Raw genomic sequence first — 18,551 nt, 5'->3', positions numbered from 1 at the left:
AAAATTGTGGCAGTAAATAGCTTTGAAGCAATGAATAATTCCGGCATCACAAGGTTGTACAAATGAGGTTAAATTTGGTTTGAAAAACTCAATCTTGATGTTTGTTGGCTCATAATTGATTTTATGGCCAGGGAAGTTGTCAATTGATAACAAAACATAACGGTTTTGCCGTTTCATTCTGAGGTCGAATTTCTTTACCCACCTTAATGAATAAATAGGAGTTTAATATATTTCAATTTTTGAATGATAAGGTAAGGAACTTACTCCTCAAATAATGCAGCCGTCATCCAAGCTTTCTTGTTGAACCGATAATAAAATCCCCGTTCCTCGGGGGTCAGGTTCTTGAAGCAGTGAGGCTTTCCAAATTTCCCAATAAAGAATGGCTCTAACTTTTCACTACCATCAGCATTGCAAGCAAGGCCAATTGTGAGGCGGAATTTTTCCTTCTTTTTGCCACTCATCTGCTTCGTGGCAAGACCTCAATCAGGTGGAGCACTGACAGTAGCTTCAAATCAGCAATTGGTCAGCAATAATTGAGTATGACTTACTAGGGGAAGAAACCAGTCTCGTCGAAGTTAAAGCAATCTCTTGGTGCAAACTTAGCCAATATTGGGCAAAATTGAGCCTGTTCTGCTTCAACTGCTTCTAAGTCAACTGAGCCAGCCTCACCATGCCTCCTGTGCTCTTGAAGATTGTATGCCTTGCAAAAAGATGGAATCCATCCTTCTCCAAGCAGCCTCTCGTTCTCTGGTACATTGAACTCCTTTTCAAACTTGGCTCGCTTTTCTCGAAGCATGGGCCCTGACACTGTCTCACCCCTGTTCTCCATATGGTAAACCCAAAGAATGAGGGCTCGCTCTACATCTGGTCTGGTTACAATATGAGGGTGCTTTGAAGACAGTGCATTAGGATTGTGGTTAATACGAGCTTCTAATGTCTGTCGGCCATGGAGTTTACGTGATAGAGTAGCTTGTGTGAAGATGAGAGCCCCTGACTTCAGGGTTTGAAAGTGCTCAACAACTTGCTTTTGTGGAAGAGCTGGGTGAGCATCAACAAAAGCAAAGACAATCATCCAGTCACTGAGAGTGAGGTTTGACCGTGTGGTGGACTGTGCCAGCTGAGCAGAAGTAGCAGGGCTCGGAGCAGCATCCAGTGCCTTTCTCGGCTTCTTCGCAGGTTGGTTGTCCTGGTGGGGATTGTGGGCTCTTGGTTTGTGCTTCTCAGAAGGCATCATTGATGTTGGTAATTACTGTAACCTTAACCTCAGATTGCATTCATTAAGTATCTGATTGCAGGACAATGTGTTGTCGGACAATGAGCTGTCCCATCCTGCCAAATTGGATATATCATAATGTATATTTCTCACACTGTTCCAATACAGTATACATTATCCAAAATTTTCCAAATTCCCTGCTGCCCACAATGGGACTGATGAAAAGTCAATACAATATGAGAATTATACATTACAGCCTCTTGCATTATGAGCAAGTCAACTGTATCAGAAGCAAGGTGAAGTTCAACATTGTTTGCCAACGGCGCGAAAGTCAGTTTTTCAGATTTCCTACACATCCATGCAGCTGTCCACAGGTAATGTCCTGCTTTTGCGGAGGTAGCTGACGTCCTCGTGGGTATCATAGACCCCGCGCTCAGTCCCTTCTCATCCCACTACTTTTCTCACATTGGGCATAGAGATCCGCGATAACAGCATAGTCCAGTGCTATCGTAACCAACCATCTACTCTTTAGGACCGCTACTTCTAGTCTTCTACGCGGTCATCCTATTTTCTTGTCTTGTCCATTTCTTTCGCAATCAACGCGCTATGTATCTGCTGCGTTCACTGTTCTCTCGCAGCTCAGATTTGCTCGCAAGCGAACAATGTAAACTGGTTTCATCCACTGTACCCGTTTGTGTTAAAGACTTGGTCGTGGTTGCAGGTGGGTTCTCTTTTAAATCATATCATATTGTTCCAGCAAACTCAAACCCAGACGAACGTAGGCTGTCTGATCGTCTTTTGTTTGTTCGCATTTTGGATCGTTCCTAGGGTCTGGAGAAAACGATGCAGAAGCACATGCACTGATAGACGGCAAGGTAAACGGTGTATGCCCATATCCGAGACGAAATCGTTAATTTCGTTTGAATATCCGACTGGACGCAGCTCACGACCGTTTTCATGTTGTATCACCTATGAACGACTCTCTTCTTGTAAAACACGGCATCGTTCCCTCTCTCAGCAAGCCCAAGGAAGTGCGGACGACGGGCGTGTCACGGATGTCCACTGCCTATTATTCGGAATCCACCCCCGACTTCAAGTACTCGTCTGATTTCATTGGTGATTCGGCTTTCAACGGCGATCCACCGTCGTACACAATACCATCTTTTCATCCGAAGATTTCTTCGCGGCATTCAAACTGCGCTTGTCAGGCTCCGCTTTTGACTAATAACGTGTACGATACGTGTGGTCACCGCGGTGAGTTGCAGGAGATGTTATAAAGCCCACGAAGCAGGCTTCGATGCATCAGGCGATCTCTTCCATTAGACGGCAACCTCTGCATTCTAGCTCGATCGATATGAGAGGCATGTAACACAACACGTGTGTATGCCTTGTTGATGCCGTGCATTGTTACTGTAATTGTTTTCCTTCTTTATAGATTCTGTGCATGGTATTGTGCTGAGTTCCACTCATCTCTTGTAGTTGATGGCCCTTGTCATTATGGTCAAGGAGGTACTTACGATGTCCATACAGTTCTACGCGTTTCGCTCTGGTTGTAGGATACAGAAATCAACAGCAGGTCGAACAACAGAAAAATACGAGGTCGGAAACGGCGTAGAAATCCCGCCGTGGAAGATTAACTCTATAGACGCTCAGGTGCGTGTAATCTGATATCCCTGCATATTTGATCGAAAATGGTGGATCTTTCCCAAGAAGCCCATCAGCAGAAGCAGCCTCACAAGATGGGTGGATTGTATGTTCCGGGGTGCAGTTGGCCGCGGCTTTGGGAAGAAATCTTGTGCATTCACTGATTGCCAGGTCCTTGTCTTGAAAATAGCCCTCGGTTGTTCGCAGAGGAAGTCCCCACCATTACAATTGAGGCTTAGATCCTCTGGGAGACTAGTGTTTTTGAGCAATACTCGGTTATAATTTCCATGACGCTTTGGTAATCCATCCTCGAACCAGTGTGAGATTTAGTAACGCGCATTTCACTTTGCTATCGATTCGGACTCATGGAACAGCCTTCAAGCTTCAAGGTACATGCTCGAATTTGTACCTGACGTCCAACGCGTGGGTGCAGTTTGGCCATAAAGGAGTGAGCGGATGATCTGCACCTCTGAATCACCTGGGGCTCGGGTTTGTAATATGTACACTGAGCAGAGTCAAAACCGTTAGTTATAGGGTTAAAAGCTCAGACTTGTCCCTTCGAGTTCATCGCTGAAGCCATCTCAGGGCGGTCACTGGCCTTTGAGAGCAGTTGGTTCCTAAGCGCTTAAGCAACGTGACTTGCATATCTACGTAGACACGTGGAAGGCTTATCCCTGGAGAAGATGCTTCTATTGATGGACTATTAATATTAACCGTGATTCTATCAACCCTGATTCTGCATCAAGTCGAACTACTCATCTTGAGAATTTTGAACGTAACAGTATTCGTCGACCAGCGGTCATTTGTACCATTGCCATCGCCACTCGGAACTCGGGTCGGGGTCTTAGGAAGGTGGAGTTCACTTTACGTCCGGTGTGGGGCCTTCCAGGGCCAACATGCCAACTATTAGACGAGTGTCGTTGAATTTGGCACAGTTCCGTTATCCTGACTGCGTGTTTCAATACCTGTTGTGATGACTTCGGTGACAGCCAAAAGCCGTCAGCATCAAAATCGAAGTGATCCAAACATGTGCAAGTCTGCTCCACTGCCGTCAACAGCTCATCTGCTGTACTCTTAAGGCACAAGCACGACTACTGCTACCCTGGTGACGCTAATACTTCTACCTGTCTTAACGACTCGACAGGGTCACAGTGCAGGCAGGGAGTTCAGTTTTCACGATGCCAGCACTTTCAGAGGCTACAATCAAGCTATTTAGGACAGTCTCGACAAGAGCAACAGTGCAAGGGGAAGTAGGTGTAGTCAATAAATTTTGTCGTACCTTTCTCTCAAACACTGTTTCTCGCCGCAGGGTGGTCTTCTGACTGGCGAGGACCCATCAGCATATAATAGCTCGGATCCTTTGAGATTATGGATTATCCAAGTTGGTGAGCCATGACTAACTCGTGGTTGGGTGTATAGATACAAAGAGTACTTGGCACGTCAGGTGTGATCATCATGATGGCTCAGTTACTTTCCCTTGGTCTGGGAAGAATAAGGCAGCCCAAGGTCATCGCTGAGGTTCTTGGCGGGATTCTCCTTGGTAGGCTAATCATTGGATCTGTTCAACTATTCATCCTTATGCGCGTCATTGCTAGGTCCGACTGCTTTCGGAGCCATTCCAGGGTTTACCCAACATATTTTCCCTCAGGACTCCTTACCGTATCTGTCCCTCGTCGCCAACATTGGCCTTTGTCTTTTTCTCTTTCTCGTCGGTCTTGAAATCGATGCCAGTATCGTCAAGCGCAATGCACGCCTCTCGGTTGTCGTTTCCCTGGCGGGAATTGCTCTCCCTTTCGGTTTGGGCTCTGCGCTCTCATTACCTCTGTACCACCGCTTCATCGATCCCTCGGTGCACTTCACGTATTTCATGTTGTTTACCGGTGTGGCGTACTCCATTACGGCCTTCCCTGTACTCTGTCGTATCCTCACGGAGCTCAAGTTGCTTGACACCACCGTTGGAATTGTCGTTCTCTCTGCTGGAGTCGGCAATGACATAGTTGGGTGGACATTACTGGCACTAAGCGTTGCACTTGTCAATGCCGGTTCCGGACTTACAGCTTTGTGGACTTTATTGATTTGTGTCGCTTTTGCGATCTTCTTACTATGGCCGGTCAAAAGGGTGATGCTTTGGCTAGCAAGGAAAACAGGGAGTGTCGAGAACGGTCCTACTATGTTTTACATGACGGTCGTGATACTACTTCTGTGGGGATCTGCTTTCTTCACTGATATTGTGGGTGTGAATGCGATTTTCGGTTGGTTTTTATCATGGCTTGGCAATTCACTTCTAATTGGCACCGGATTGCAGGGGCCTTTTTGGTTGGGATTGTCGTCCCTAGAGAAGGTGGACTTGCCATCACTCTGACAGAGAAGCTGGAGGATATGGTATCGATCGTCTTTCTTCCTCTGGTAAGTTTCGTTACGACCATGTTGTAGCATCCTTTTCTCATATTTTCAGTACTTCACGCTCTCTGGCTTGAACACTAATCTCAGGTTGCTTAACAATGGTTGGTGCAGCCCCTGATAGTTTCATGTGCATTGCTGATATAGTCCAATATCCGTTTATTAGGTATTACGTGGGCTTTCACGATTGCAATCGTTGCGCTTTCTTTCACGGGTAAATTTGGCGGATGCACCTTGGCAGCTAAATTCTCCGGCTTTGGATGGCGAGAAGCGAGCACGGTTGGCTCATTAATGAGCTGCAAAGGGTATGGTTCCCACCTTTCGTTCCGTGTACCTTTGACATATCATCAAGATAGGCTGGTAGAGTTGATTGTGCTGAATGTAGGGTTGGAAGCAGGGATTCTCTCCCAGACGGTCTTCTCGATGTTCGTACTCGAGGCTCTGACGCTCACCTTTTTGACAACTCCACTTGTATCTGTTCTTTATCCTCCCGAGCGACGAGTGCGGGCTTCAGGCCAACTGGTGCGACGCACTACTGCGGGTGGCGAGGATGGAGCAGAATCCATTGATTCGAAATCTCCGGCGGAGGATGGCCCCTGGCGCTACCGGTTCACTGTTGTGCTGGATAAGCTCGAGCATATTCCTGGCGCAATGGCGCTCACGCAGCTGATAATTCCTGTTCCGTCGAGTCCGTCTGGCATCACTTCCGTGATTTCCACGAGTGAAACGGTTGACTTGAAGAAGCCTGAGGTTACAGTGGACGCACTGCGTCTTATCGAACTTTCCGACCGCACTTCAGCCGTCATGAAATCTTCTGCTGCTGACACCCTCATATTCACCGATCCCCTTCTTGGCATCTTTCGTATGTTTGGAGAGTTGAACGACTTGGCTATTTCGACTTCGCTCTCCGTAGTCCCATTCGACGATTTCTCACATAGGGTCGTTGATCACGCTTCGAGACATGCATCCCAACTCGTGCTCCTACCGTGGTTGCCGCCTACGTCCAACTACCAGAACACGATGGAAGCTGAGGCAACTCCTACCACACCAAAGTCGCCAAGATTTGAGCACAACCCTTTCGAAGCTTTCTTTGGCAGCCTCTCCAGGGCGGACAAGTCAGCCTCTGTGATGAACTCACAGTTCGTCCGCGGTGTGTTCGCCCAAAGCAAATCGGATGTCGCTGTATTCATCGACACTGGTGATCGTTCGGGTGCCGGTGGCTCACAGCACGTCTTCTTCCCCTTCTTTGGTGGACCGGATGATAGGCTTTCATTGGAATTTGTTGTCCAGTTGTGCCTCAACCCAAGGATGACAGCGACCGTAGTGAGGTATATCAAGCGGGATGTCGACGCTGCGCCTTTGGAGAGGCCCGAGGGTGTCTATGGACATGAAAAAGAACAAAACCCTACTCTCCGGGCTCTAGTTCATCGGGATGACACGCTCAGCATAAGATCTGTATGTGGATCTATTCCATTGGATCAAAGATTCTGGCTGATAAAATCATATCCTAGACCGCGTTCCCAGACACGGTTTACGGGCAGCCAAACACTCAGACTCGCATGCAGTCCGAGACGGCGGACAGCGTGACGTGGAACAAATACGCTTCGTTCAACCCTGATTCCGATATTCCTTCGCTTCTCCGTGCTGCCTTGTCCCGTATCCATTTTTCAGAGTTGTCCACACCTACACCACTTCGCGCCGCGATCCAGCGGGCTGCAATTATCAAACAAACGCATACGCGACTTCTTATAGTCGCTGGGCGCTCGAAACGACTTGCGGTTGAAAGCCACCATCAGGAGCTGAAGGCGACTTTCGAGGAATACGGAGCGAGCGGGGAGGTGGTGAGGAAGACTATCGGAGACGTCGCTTCAGCTATGGTTGTATCGAGCTCCGCGAGTGCTCTTGTGGTGCTGCAAGCGGCGATCCCTGCGGAGTGAAATACATGAGTAACGGTTGGAGAGCCTGCTGTGTGATTGATACCCGTGATCCGACATCTGATATCCGGGTGATGATACGATTCGAACATATACCACCTCACAATTGTACCATAGATGTACCATCGATCTACTAGTGTACAAGCAAGAACATCGGCTATCCATACCGAACGTATACCCACACGTTGTGGAGGCAGCGAGGTGTACAGGAACTCCGCGGGTGTTGACGTCATGGCGATAACCAGGCAGCGAGGCACAGCAGGACCAAAGAGGACATATAGGGGGGAGATTGTTATCATGCCTTGCCCTCCTTTTTCTGCTTTTTCTCCTTGCCTGCCTTATCCTTCTTTTTCTTCTCCTTCCCTACAGCTCCGTTCTGATGCTGTTCGCATAAGCAGAGGTACAGCAGTAAAACAGGGCGGTGACTCACATCGGTCGCAGCCTCGGCCTTTTTTGCCGCTTTAGCAGCTTTTTTCAATGCTTTCTTTTCTTCCTTTGACAACTTCACTTTCTTTGCAGGTTGCTCGTCTTCCTCATCTACATCCATGGCGTCACTCGACCGCTTCTTTTTCTTCTTGTCCTTCTTGGGCTCTGGGGACGCCTCGATCAGCGGGAGCACAGGCTCTGCATCATCATCCATCGCAACGTCCTCTTCATCATCCTCCAGTGCAAGAGCATCGAGGACCTTGCGAATGGCATCTGCATTCTTGGATGGTGGTGCACCCGTTTCGAAGAAGTTCAATCGCTCTTCGACTTGGTCTCGAAGGGCTTCGCCGAATTTCGACGTTGGGTGGTCTGTTACACGTGTCGAGCAGATGTAAGAGGGTATAAGAAGAGTTCTTACCGGAATAACAGTCTATCCGTGCTGCAATGGAGCATTTATTAGCGAGGAAGCGTGATATCCGACCTTTGTGCCGAGGGTCCGCTCGACCAATGAAAGATGAGTGATATAGGAGCCCGTACTAAAAACAGATATGAGAAGCGTTCGTCACGTTGTGGAACACAAGGTCCACACCTTTGGTGTATTACCCTTCGTTTTCAGTGCTCTGAACAATGCTTTCTCTGCACCTAGGATCTGAACGGTTGACGCAGGGTATTTGCTGAGGTTTGTTAGACTCCCTGCATGACTGATTAACCGTGCGCCTATTCGTTCCCCAAGGAGCGCAGTCAACGAAGGTGCTACAAGGTTCATCTTCTCGCTGAGATATGAAACGAGCGATTTTCGGTAGTCTGCAATCGAAACGACGCGTGTTGCGAAGGCGGATATGTTGAGCATGTCGATATCTGATATGGAAGAACCCATCGAGCCCCGGGCAGCATCGAGAATGTTTCGTGCCAGGGTCGAGTCGTCACCAACGATAACTGTTAGTTCGGACAGTTTATCTTCTGTCAAGGTATCTTTGTCGCCTATGAACTGCGCAGCGCGAGCATATGTGTAGTTGTCCGGTACGAGCTTGACGAGCTCCGGGAAATGGTATCCGTACCACTCTCTAACACGCATGGCAAAGAGGTTGACGTCCTTGTCGAGCTGGTCGAGAAGGGCAATGGCTTGGATGATCATGTTGTCGATACGGTTGACATTGAATTTGAGTTTGGCGCGGGAGTAGGAGTGTCCGAGACCAAGTTGAGCTTTGACGAGGTCCTTGTCGTCGAGACCCTTGAGAAGCTTGTGGGCGTGTAACCGGACACCCCGTAAGAGCTCATGTGTCTGCTCTGATGCATCGCATTTGATACCCATCGCTTCTGATATGGAGGCCGCGAGGGCAGCATCTGCCAAGCCAAGCTTCACTTTGGATGCCTTCTTGCTTTTGGCGAGGTTGAGTTCAAGGAGGGACTTGAGGTGGTCATTAAGAATGCCTAAGAGGACAGATAAAAATTACCTGCGCAAGTGAACGTAGGTGAAAATACATACCTTCTGATACATCATTTATGTTCTCCAGCGCATCTGCCGCGCTCCTGAACGGCGAAAAACTGAGGAGAGTGACCATTTTATTGAATTTCGACAGGTCATTTATGGAGTCCTGAACCTCCTTGGTCCGTGCGCCGATCTCCTCGTGCAATTTAACCTCGAGTATGGCATATCCTGACGCAGATTCGAAGAGCAGGTGTGTCGCCATCGTTCAGAATTTGGATGCCCCCAGCATCGACAAAACCAACCGCGTGTCATATTCTTATGTAAGTACTGATAGCCACATCCAACTTGATACATCCTTGTTGCAGACGTGTAGCTCGATGCGGAAGCATTGTTTATCATTACATTCAGAGGCATTTTATGTTTGATTAAGATGAGGATATTCCAGTGGTCGTGTATTCCGAACTGCTCGACCAGTTTATGTATGGATACTTATGTAAGTAGTGGTAGCCACATCCAACTTGATACATTCTTGTCGCGGACATGTAGCTCAAGGCAGAAGTGTTGTTTATCATTACATTAAGATGCATGCATAGCATAGCTACAGAGAATAATATAAAAGGTATCCCACTCGTCATGTATTCCAAAATGCCAGCGTCGGGGCGCTCGGGACTCTGCTCAACTCAGCTTATGTAATCACCAGCAGTGCACCTGTACATTCGGACGCATTGCACTAGGTAGTACTAGGGTTGCATACCATTATATTGAGGGAATTCTGGAGATTTCAGTGTACTGGCAGTTCCATAAGGTTGCACTTGAATCTATTAGGAGGTATTGGAAATTTATTGGGATGGGTCAATACCAAATGAACATGCCACATCCAGAGCACCCAAAGCTCGAACCTCAGCTAATACTTGCGACATGCTAACGATACCACCACCACGCAACCAATCCCCAACATAGGCAAACCAGGGGTAGGTACTCAAGGACAGACGACGGCAGGCAAATACCTGTTCGCTACGAAACCTGTAGCGATGAGTCCTGCGTACTAACGTTTGATGAAGGAAAGTCTTACCAGTGGCTGCCTGCCTGATTAGAGCTCGCCGTAGTCACCCCATACAAGTTCATCCTGGGGAAACACCTCATCCTCACCGTCCTCCGGGCCCAACTCTAGCTCGTCTTCCTCCAGATCAGGCCCATCAATATCATCGCCCATACCTCCCACACTTCTGCTCTCGTCCTCCACTTGTTCAAGTCCATCATATCCATACTCTTCCATTTCGAGTGATTCTTCATCATCTTCAGCTTGGATTTCGTCATCTGGTGACACAATAGTTGACATTCCAGTTATATTTTCATGTTCTTCATTGTCCGTAGTGCTGAAATCACAGGTCCTATCCAGATCGTCACAATCCTGCTTGAAAACATTTGTAGCTGTGCGGGTTGATTTGTGGCCGATACCACCACCACGAAAGCGCATCAGCATGTCTCGATCAACAAACCTATGGATGATTAATGTTCGACAGGTCAACATCAGACGTGAATGAGACATTTGAAACTCACATGTTCACATACAAGTAAACCCAGTCTTCGTCATTCTCTTTCTTCTGTCGAGCAAGTGAATGCGGCAAGTATTCATCTGTCCGGCCATGTGCAAATGCTGGAATCAAATGAATTGCACGGATGACATGATGAGGGTCAAGGAATCCAAATGCGCCAGGGTCCTCATGAGGAATAAAACCAATGCGATGGAGTCGCTTGACATGCCACCCAGACTTGTGTGACATGTCACGCCCAAACCATCGTACCCACAAGAAATCCACCTTCTGGGGCTCCATGGACCCGGAACCCTTGTGAACAACAAATGTGTGAAATACACCAAGTATCCGTGCATACCAGTAAGGGTGCTCGTGGCTTTCATCATCCTCATGGGCCAAGACCATGACATCTGCACAGTTTCGTGGATTGAGAGAATCTTGGGCACGCCGCATGTCATATGTTGTATAGTTAACCCGCAGAACCTTGTGGCAGTAGATGCGGTCCTTGAAAATTATCACATTGCTGCGCTCAGCAGACGTGAACGACTGTTCATCGCCATCATAAGCCTGGCCCAGGAGTCGGGTGAGAACATGATCTTTGAGCCGAGGTAAGAAATCCTGTTCATGGGGCCAACGATCAGTTGTTTCCAATGAACCACGGTGCGGGAGTATTCAAAATAAAACTTACTTCTAAGGCTGGGTCCCCCTTGTTTTTACCAAGCCACATTGGCAGGTTAATATAGTTCCTATTACTCTCTGACATGTGATAGTGAGCCTTTGGGTCGCTGTATGACAGTGGTTCTGACTCATCAAACTGAAGGTGGTGAGATTCACGTGATCCTCCCTTCAATGGTGGAGCCTGTCGTGTGTTCCCTGAAGCATCACTTTCCAACTGGCGCTGATAACGCCTATTCATCTCGAATAGGATCCGCTCCCGGCATTGCTGCTTTGAGATACCAGCTGTGAATCTAGACTTGTTAACTTTTGGGTAGAATCGCTTGACCCGTCGGTGCTCGAGCTCGCCCTACAGCAAGAGAACTTAACACAACTGGATATTGCTTGTAGCTCGCTGGAAACTTACCAACTGCGTTGTATAGTTGTCTGTAGGTCCAAATTGACGAATGGCATTGACATAGTCACCAAGTGCATGGAGTTTGTATGTGGAGAGGTTCAGATACCACAGCTTTGGCCCCTCAGCTTTCTGCTTTCCCTTGCTGTTGATGCCACTTCCCCCTGCTGAGTCTGAGTTACACGGCTTGGGTTCTGTCAGGTTCCTACTGCCAGACGCATCTTTTGCTGCTGATTTGAGTAGCATGGCTGCTTTGCGGCGCCCACGAGCAGCTTCTTCAGCTGGAAGATCCGAGTTTGGTAAGCTTTCTTTGTCTCACGCGAAAACCGACGGAGGATCTGGCCCAGGCGTGTTGTAGAAGTGTCAAGGTAATCTAGAGTAGAGTTTGTGTGCATGCGCAGCTTAGCTAGTCCATGCCAAGTAGCGAGCTCAAAGAGTAAGTCAAGAACAATGGCATTGAAAGGACGGGGTAGAAGATTCTCAAACACAGGAATTGCGCACTATGACTCACACTCAGACATGAGATCATTCAGTGGAAAGAGATTGACCACACACACACCTGAAGTAGGTCTTCAAAGTCTCGTGCAGCCAAACGCTTCATGCCAGAGACAGTTGTTGCTGAACTTTCGAATTGTTCCTCGCCCAAACGGGGGTATCTGGCGGTACCTGTAACACGAATGCTTGACAACAAATGTACCATTATTTGTAGTGCTTGCTTACCGTTTGTTTAAATCTTGGATAGCATTTTCACCATGGGCATACAACACACGGAGAAGGTGTGTAAAGGTAGCCTTCCATACTCCAAGTTCGAACTCGTGTAGTAGATCTGGCACAAACATGGAGAAAAAATTGACCCCAAATTGTGAGAGTCGAGTTGAGAAGGCATTCTAAAGTATTCAAAGGCAATTACAAGTTATCACATAGTTTGGACAGGCTTGAAAACTTACCACTGTTGGAACAAGTGACTCCGGCATTAGCAAGCGCTTTACTGCTGCACTCGCTATGTTCAAACCCTTCACAAAGAGCCACTCCCACACTTTCTTCACCACAAACCAAAATCTGTTGTTGTCAACACGTGCCCTTTTAGAGCGAAGATTTCGATCAGCCTTTGTCCCAAGCATTGAAATTTCATCTTTCTTGATAAGGCAACGAGGACATGGGCATCCTCCCAGAAACTTGAGGCATGCGAGAAGTACCCTGTTGGTGAGATGAGATACATATTGGCAAAGCACAGCACGAACTTACTTTTCAGGGTAGTCAGCTGAGTATGTGAAGATGCGTGGAAAAACACGCCTCAGAATCCCATCAGCAAACTCGACTACCAGCCCAAACTGATAGGCATGCATGAAATCATCGTCCAGAAGCAGTAACCATATTGCTTGCATTATCTCATGTCGGCATAGGGTGAGAATCTCCGAAGTTGCAGCCTTGTTAAACACTTGGTAATAAAAATCTTGGAGAGTGTCGGGCAACTATACAAGTAATGTTAATAATAATAACAACAATAAATGAACCAGTAGGAAAAATAGCGAGGACAAACCTTTGGAATGTAAGCAAGGTGGTGTGCGGCAAATGATGTTGTCCTGCCTCGTATATATTTTGACTGATTTCCAAGATACATGTAAATTGGCCAAAGAGATGCAGTGCCAAAGTTCGCAAGGTGCGTTGAATCCGACCAGAACATAATTGCTGCAACTACAGTTTCCAGAGTGCACCCAGTTGCACGTGATTGCTCTCGGACTCTGTGGTGTTCCTCGACCATTGCATCCGAGTTGTAGATCTCTGAGTAGATGCGCTGTGTTGGTAGTTCATGGGAGTCAATATCAGTGGCATATGTGTGAAATGGGGACAAATGGAATTGTTCTGCCGATGTCTCACAAAGTGCTGACCAGAGAACCTCGAGTGGCTTGCGGTAAAAGAGGCCTGGTATGTTGAATAGGGGTGCCTCGTCTTCAGATGCATGTAAAATGCCATCCGCCGGTAGTCGTATTTGTACAGTAGTTTCTTTCCATCCAGCCGCTGCCAAGAAAGCAGATTCAAGATCATTGGGGTCGCCCTGGTGTTCGTCAATCCTTTCTACTTCTTTTACAGCTCGGAAACCCTCTAGACCAGCTCTGTCAAAATCCGGGGCGAGGATTACATCATGCACAAGGCGATCAAGATCTGCAAGTGACTTCACATTAGTCCCATTATAAAACCAACTTATCAGCCGGAATACAGTTGCATTGAGGAATGGTGCAAAATAGTCAGTTTGGACAGAGCGCAATGATGAGCCAAATCCAGACCACCATGATGCAACTCGGTGTTGCTGGTCTTGAGGGAGTGGGAAAGTTGGTGCATCTGAAAGGTGATTGATGTCAGCAATGCCATCAGGGTCATAAGTAGGCAGATTCGGTCCGAAGTATGTGCAGTAAACTCCATAATGGTCTGGTTCAGTGGTGATATGGCTCTCCGAAGGTGGTTGAGGGGACCCATTGTCAGTCTCCATATCAAGCACAATGTCATGATCTTCTTCAACAGGCCTGGGGGATTTGGCTGCTGCGACTGCTATGGCGGCAGTGCTTTGAATCGGGGGTAGATCATCACGAAACCTCTTTGGTAAGCGACGCCGACGGTTGGGCAACCCAGAAACCCGGTACTCGGGTGACAAGGGTTCGGCAGGCACGACATCTGCCACATCCTGACACCATACATATGTAAGATAATACTGTGTTTCGAATTAAGTATTGAAAGGCACCTTACTATGGTTACTACATCATCACTAATTGTTTCATTTGCCAGCTCCATGTATTTAGCCTGTTCCTTCTGCAGTGCCTGGTTTGCTTGATGGGCAGTACGTCCCTCCTTCCGCCTTGAAAGGATAGACTTTGCTGCCTGTGATATCTTGAATTTACAGGCTCGTTTGTGATTACAAAGGGCAGTCCTGTTCTTGAATGAACGATTACATCCTACACATGCAAAAGCAGCCGTTATAACAAAGAATACAAGGAACACACGCTGCGTGAGCATGGACCATGCAGATACAATCTACTGCAACTTGTTGCAATGTAATACAATCAATGGTGGAATCAGGGCAGTGGGCGCCAGGAGTAAAGGCAGGGGTGTGAATTTAGTCTCCGCTTGAAATGCCACTTCACCATGTAGTGCGGCTCATTTCGTATTCTCCTATCACCATCATGCCTGGAGGCGTCATGCTCAACAATTCCTTTCAAAAGTTGCTTGATAGTCTGTCTAACCCAAGGCAAAAGAGGTACATTCATTGTGTTTATATGAGCATAGGACTCCCCAGCTGATGACTTTCAGAGATGCAATGTTACCATTTACATCTGCTGCGTTTTTCTTCCCTATGAGTATGGACCCCTTTGTGGATTTTGAACGAGTGCTCTGGGATGGGATCCAGAATGAGTTTCCAGATCCACTTGAGGAGCCAGATGAGGATTCCACTGCATACACGTATGACTAATGCCCTGCTTGTGACGCACTGCACTAACATTGTTTGCATTTGGCAGTCAGAATGAGAAAGACTATCATATCGCACTTTATCAGAATTTCATCTCGCATATTGATAATGGAAGTGAGCTTGTTTCAGGCTTTGAACATGAGCGCGACTCACTTTCTACTTTCATCGATGAGGTAGGTGCATATATGCACTTGACATGTCTCAAACTCACTAATTTTCATCCAGCTTGTTGCTGCTGCTGCTCGGTCGCGAACAAATGACACAGGAAGCCTCAAGTGGGACGTGCTGACATATATGCTTGAGGACCCCACGACTCAGTCTGTGAAGCCACCAATCCGGAAGGGTGACCCCAAGTCAACCCGTGGATGGAACCATCCTCTTACTGCACGGAACCTCTGCCCAATTGTACACCTGGAAGAGTTTGATAGAAACGCTCAGTATGTCTACCTCAACTTCGTTTCCTTCTGCTCATGCAGTGCATATGATCAGACTATTCATGAACCAGGTTCACGATGGGACACGAAAAATCACACATCGCAAGTTTCCAGCTTGCCTCTACGACGTGAAAATGTTTGACCCAAACAACAAGAAGAAAGGGTTTCTCCGAAGCCAAGGTTTAGTACGGGTATGTATTCATGTGAACTTGAAAATTGTGTGCGAGCTTGGCTGAAGTCTTTACTGGTAGACCTTTCGTCACATTTTCACAAGTCCATCATCTGCACTGGACCCAACTCGCAGAGGCACGAAAACCCCGCAAGGTGTAGCACACGGCCTGCCTGACCCAACACCTCGCACAATTGCGTATGCTGCGATACAGGTCACCTTATGGAGTTACGGCTCTTATTCTCTCTGTCTGCTAACTCTTGTTTCTCAGTACTACTTTGCGCTCAGCTCCGCCGAGCAGTGGACATCTGCAATTGGTGGTGTTGACCTTTACGAACTCTTTCTCAAGATTGTCAAGGTCTTGGAAGATCAACCAGACCATCCATGGACCCAAGAGACGCTTCACTGGTGGAATAAGTATGTACTGCATCCGAAGAGTGTTATCACGGTCAACTAGGTTTACTCGCATTTGAAGGCAGGTGCCTGGCCTCAGCCAAACTTCCAAGCGAAGGCGACCAATCTCAGCAGCAAACTCGGATGACTCATCAGAGGATGACGACATGGACTCTTTCCTTGACTCCCCGGTTGCGGGTCGCCAATCTCGTTGTACTGAAGAACATGTGCAGCACTCAATTGACAGTCGCAATGGGCCTCAGGTTACCATGTCTCCCACACCCATGGTTCATGTATCTCGCGACGATGAAGGTACTCTGCCACCCAAGAACAGCAGCGCCAAGGTAGCAGTACTTGCAATGTTCTGCTTCGGATCAATCCATTGGCTTACCATGGTCTGCAGATCCAACCAAGCTTGGGAGATGATGCCCATTCAGTGCCACAACGTAACGACTTCGATCCACCTGACCATCGCACCAGCTTCCATCCCAGATCACCTCCAGGGCCTAGGCCCAGTCACAGAAATTTTCACCATGACCCAGGTAATGAATGCGAGACCGTTGGGAGCCCACTGACGGATCCTGAAGCTACTGAGACCATACGAAAGGACCCCACTCCAGAGCCCACTACGACCACGAAGAAATCTCAAGGTGGCAGTGCTGGTCAGCGCTCGAAGAACAAGGCTGAGCCACCACGTAAGCGTGTCAAGCGCAAGTAGTCCCAACACTGCCTTCATTTCCCCTACTTTGTTGTTCGAATGCTTCCCTCTTATACCTTGTCATCGTTTATTCCTGTAACTGGTGCGTGGCTGCTCATTTCGGGATGCATTGAATGTTGTACTAGCGTTGTCGGCTTCTAACTTGCTCTCAGTGGACTGCATCATCATGTAATGTATACCATGCAATAGAAGTCATTGCATTCATATGAAATCCAGTGGAACGTGTGATAAAGTATGGCGAGGAATACAATTCAACATACTAAAATGCATCGAATGGCACCGAGATACATGGCTATAAAATATCATGTGCCAATGGATGGGTTGCGACCCTTATCCACACTGTATTTGGCCGCTTGTTATAGTGCAATACATTGTTGTATATAACGGAGACAGTACTATGTATCAGTTGTACTGAATTTTAGGACATTGCAGTAAGTTTTACGACCTTATATTATGCGAGTGGTTTTGTTGATCGTACGGGGGGAAGGTAACCCGTCGCAAGGCATACGCAGTACCTATTAGAGAGTGGCACAACCGTGTTGGATCATCGAATCCAAGAAACGAGTCACGTGACCAAGAGGTTTTGGAGGCGCGGCTGGAACGAGCAAAACAAGATGCCACCAGACCGACTATGGCGGAGCTCAGCTCACTACATGGCGATTTTGCCTTGGGCTTAAATTGACCCATCGCGAGGTCAATATCCGATAAAGCTGCTCGGAAGATTTGTCAGAACAACTGTGACACCAGGAGTCTGATCGGGGGGAGTTGGGGGCTTGGCACATGGCTGCACACGAGCGTCGCTACATATTAGGTGTCGCTCAAAGTTGGTGCCTACGCTGCCGCCGACGCCCGTGCCTACAGTTGCGACTACCATATCGGTACTCCATGGAGACCAAGGTCCCTCGTTTGAAGTGCTCCATGTCTGAGTACATATTTGATTCAGAAGGAGGCTCTGGCTTGGCCCTAAGTCCTTGAAGAAGGCAAGGGCTTTGGAACGCATTTCGGAAACTGTCGACAGTAAGAACCTCACTGAAGGTGATTTTGCCGCCCCCTCCCACTGACCTGCCGCTCGCTAATCGATATTTCAGCTCAGGACAGTATTGCATATCGAAATGTAAGCTGGCAAGGTGCACCGTGCGCGTGCATGATAACCTCTGAGCTTCTTATATATATAAACAGTGGTGAGCACGATGCTCATGCAAGAACTTGAAGCTCGACCTCCAAACCCTTCCCTTATCATAGTTTGTGCTGCAGACCGCGGATTGCGTCACACGAAGATGTTGGCAAATTCTCTGGGGAAGTCCTTCGCATCGTTTTCACGGACGCTGGAAGTAGGAGGTTGCACATAGTTCATGAGGCGATCGGCAACGAAACACGTACTATGCATGGCCTGCATGAGTCAGGTTGCAACGTAGACAAAGAGAGTGCGTACGTCGTCTCACCCGAAAGCAAGGAGTTCCCCCGGAGATTATGGATGATTTAGCACTCTGGGTGTGTCTTCCTCATAGTCTTGGAACGAAACACGTACTTAGACGAATACAAAACTCCCAGCACTATCGGCTTGCTGCTTTACATGAGGCACTCAGAGCCGTTGGACTGCTTCAGTTTGCGCATAAATAATCGCCTTGGAATTCGCAGCGTATTATAAACAAGCTACATAAACCTTCTAAACTATATTATAAAGTATGTGCCAGTGTCCAACTTCGAAGTGGGGTTATTATGGTAGT

The 18,551-nt window shown here is 47.7% G+C and overlaps 3 protein-coding genes across 3 annotated transcripts; 2 read left to right on the top strand and 1 right to left on the bottom strand.

Annotated features, from left to right (window-relative positions):
• Window positions 1-1,727: 1,727 nt before the first annotated feature.
• F5J12DRAFT_359686 (uncharacterized protein) lies at window positions 1,728-2,635 on the top strand. The gene is made up of 3 exons (XM_051739046.1): window positions 1,728-1,934; window positions 1,996-2,088; window positions 2,156-2,635. Exons 1-3 carry the CDS (start codon window positions 1,820-1,822, stop codon window positions 2,488-2,490), a joined length of 543 nt encoding a protein of 180 aa, XP_051596644.1. The 5' UTR covers window positions 1,728-1,819; the 3' UTR covers window positions 2,491-2,635.
• A 1,266-nt stretch (window positions 2,636-3,901) lies between these two features.
• On the top strand, window positions 3,902-7,431 carry F5J12DRAFT_359649 (Sodium/hydrogen exchanger family-domain-containing protein). The gene is made up of 9 exons (XM_051739045.1): window positions 3,902-4,107; window positions 4,167-4,242; window positions 4,302-4,397; window positions 4,453-5,109; window positions 5,163-5,263; window positions 5,313-5,361; window positions 5,424-5,562; window positions 5,614-6,712; window positions 6,769-7,431. Exons 1-9 carry the CDS (start codon window positions 4,036-4,038, stop codon window positions 7,192-7,194), a joined length of 2,715 nt encoding a protein of 904 aa, XP_051596643.1. The 5' UTR covers window positions 3,902-4,035; the 3' UTR covers window positions 7,195-7,431.
• Window positions 7,432-7,486: 55 nt separating this feature from the next.
• Window positions 7,487-9,308, bottom strand: F5J12DRAFT_725668 (Nop-domain-containing protein; the record flags this gene model as incomplete). The annotated part of the gene is made up of 5 exons (XM_051741658.1): window positions 7,487-7,546; window positions 7,607-7,986; window positions 8,036-8,153; window positions 8,207-9,048; window positions 9,104-9,308. 5 exons carry the CDS (start codon window positions 9,306-9,308, stop codon window positions 7,487-7,489), a joined length of 1,605 nt encoding a protein of 534 aa, XP_051596642.1.
• Between the last annotated feature and the right edge of the window lie 9,243 nt (window positions 9,309-18,551).

This window comes from Pisolithus orientalis, assembly GCF_024613125.1.
Source record: "Pisolithus orientalis strain OTSU chromosome Unknown F5J12scaffold_37, whole genome shotgun sequence".
NCBI classification, from domain to species: Eukaryota; Fungi; Basidiomycota; class Agaricomycetes; order Boletales; family Pisolithaceae; genus Pisolithus; species Pisolithus orientalis.
This window is presented reverse-complemented; position numbering and strand designations above follow the sequence as displayed.

Coding starts and splice junctions, on each gene's coding strand:
- F5J12DRAFT_359686 (XM_051739046.1), top strand. CDS start 1,820: ATGTATCTGCTGCGTTCACTGTTCTCTCGCAGCTCAGATTTGCTCGCA. Junction 1,935..1,995: donor AGACTTGGTCGTGGTTGCAG/GTGGGTTCTCTT, acceptor AGACGAACGTAG/GCTGTCTGATCGTCTTTTGT. Junction 2,089..2,155: donor ATGCACTGATAGACGGCAAG/GTAAACGGTGTA, acceptor GACTGGACGCAG/CTCACGACCGTTTTCATGTT.
- F5J12DRAFT_359649 (XM_051739045.1), top strand. CDS start 4,036: ATGCCAGCACTTTCAGAGGCTACAATCAAGCTATTTAGGACAGTCTCG. Junction 4,108..4,166: donor GAGCAACAGTGCAAGGGGAA/GTAGGTGTAGTC, acceptor TTCTCGCCGCAG/GGTGGTCTTCTGACTGGCGA. Junction 5,362..5,423: donor TCTCAGGTTGCTTAACAATG/GTTGGTGCAGCC, acceptor TCCGTTTATTAG/GTATTACGTGGGCTTTCACG.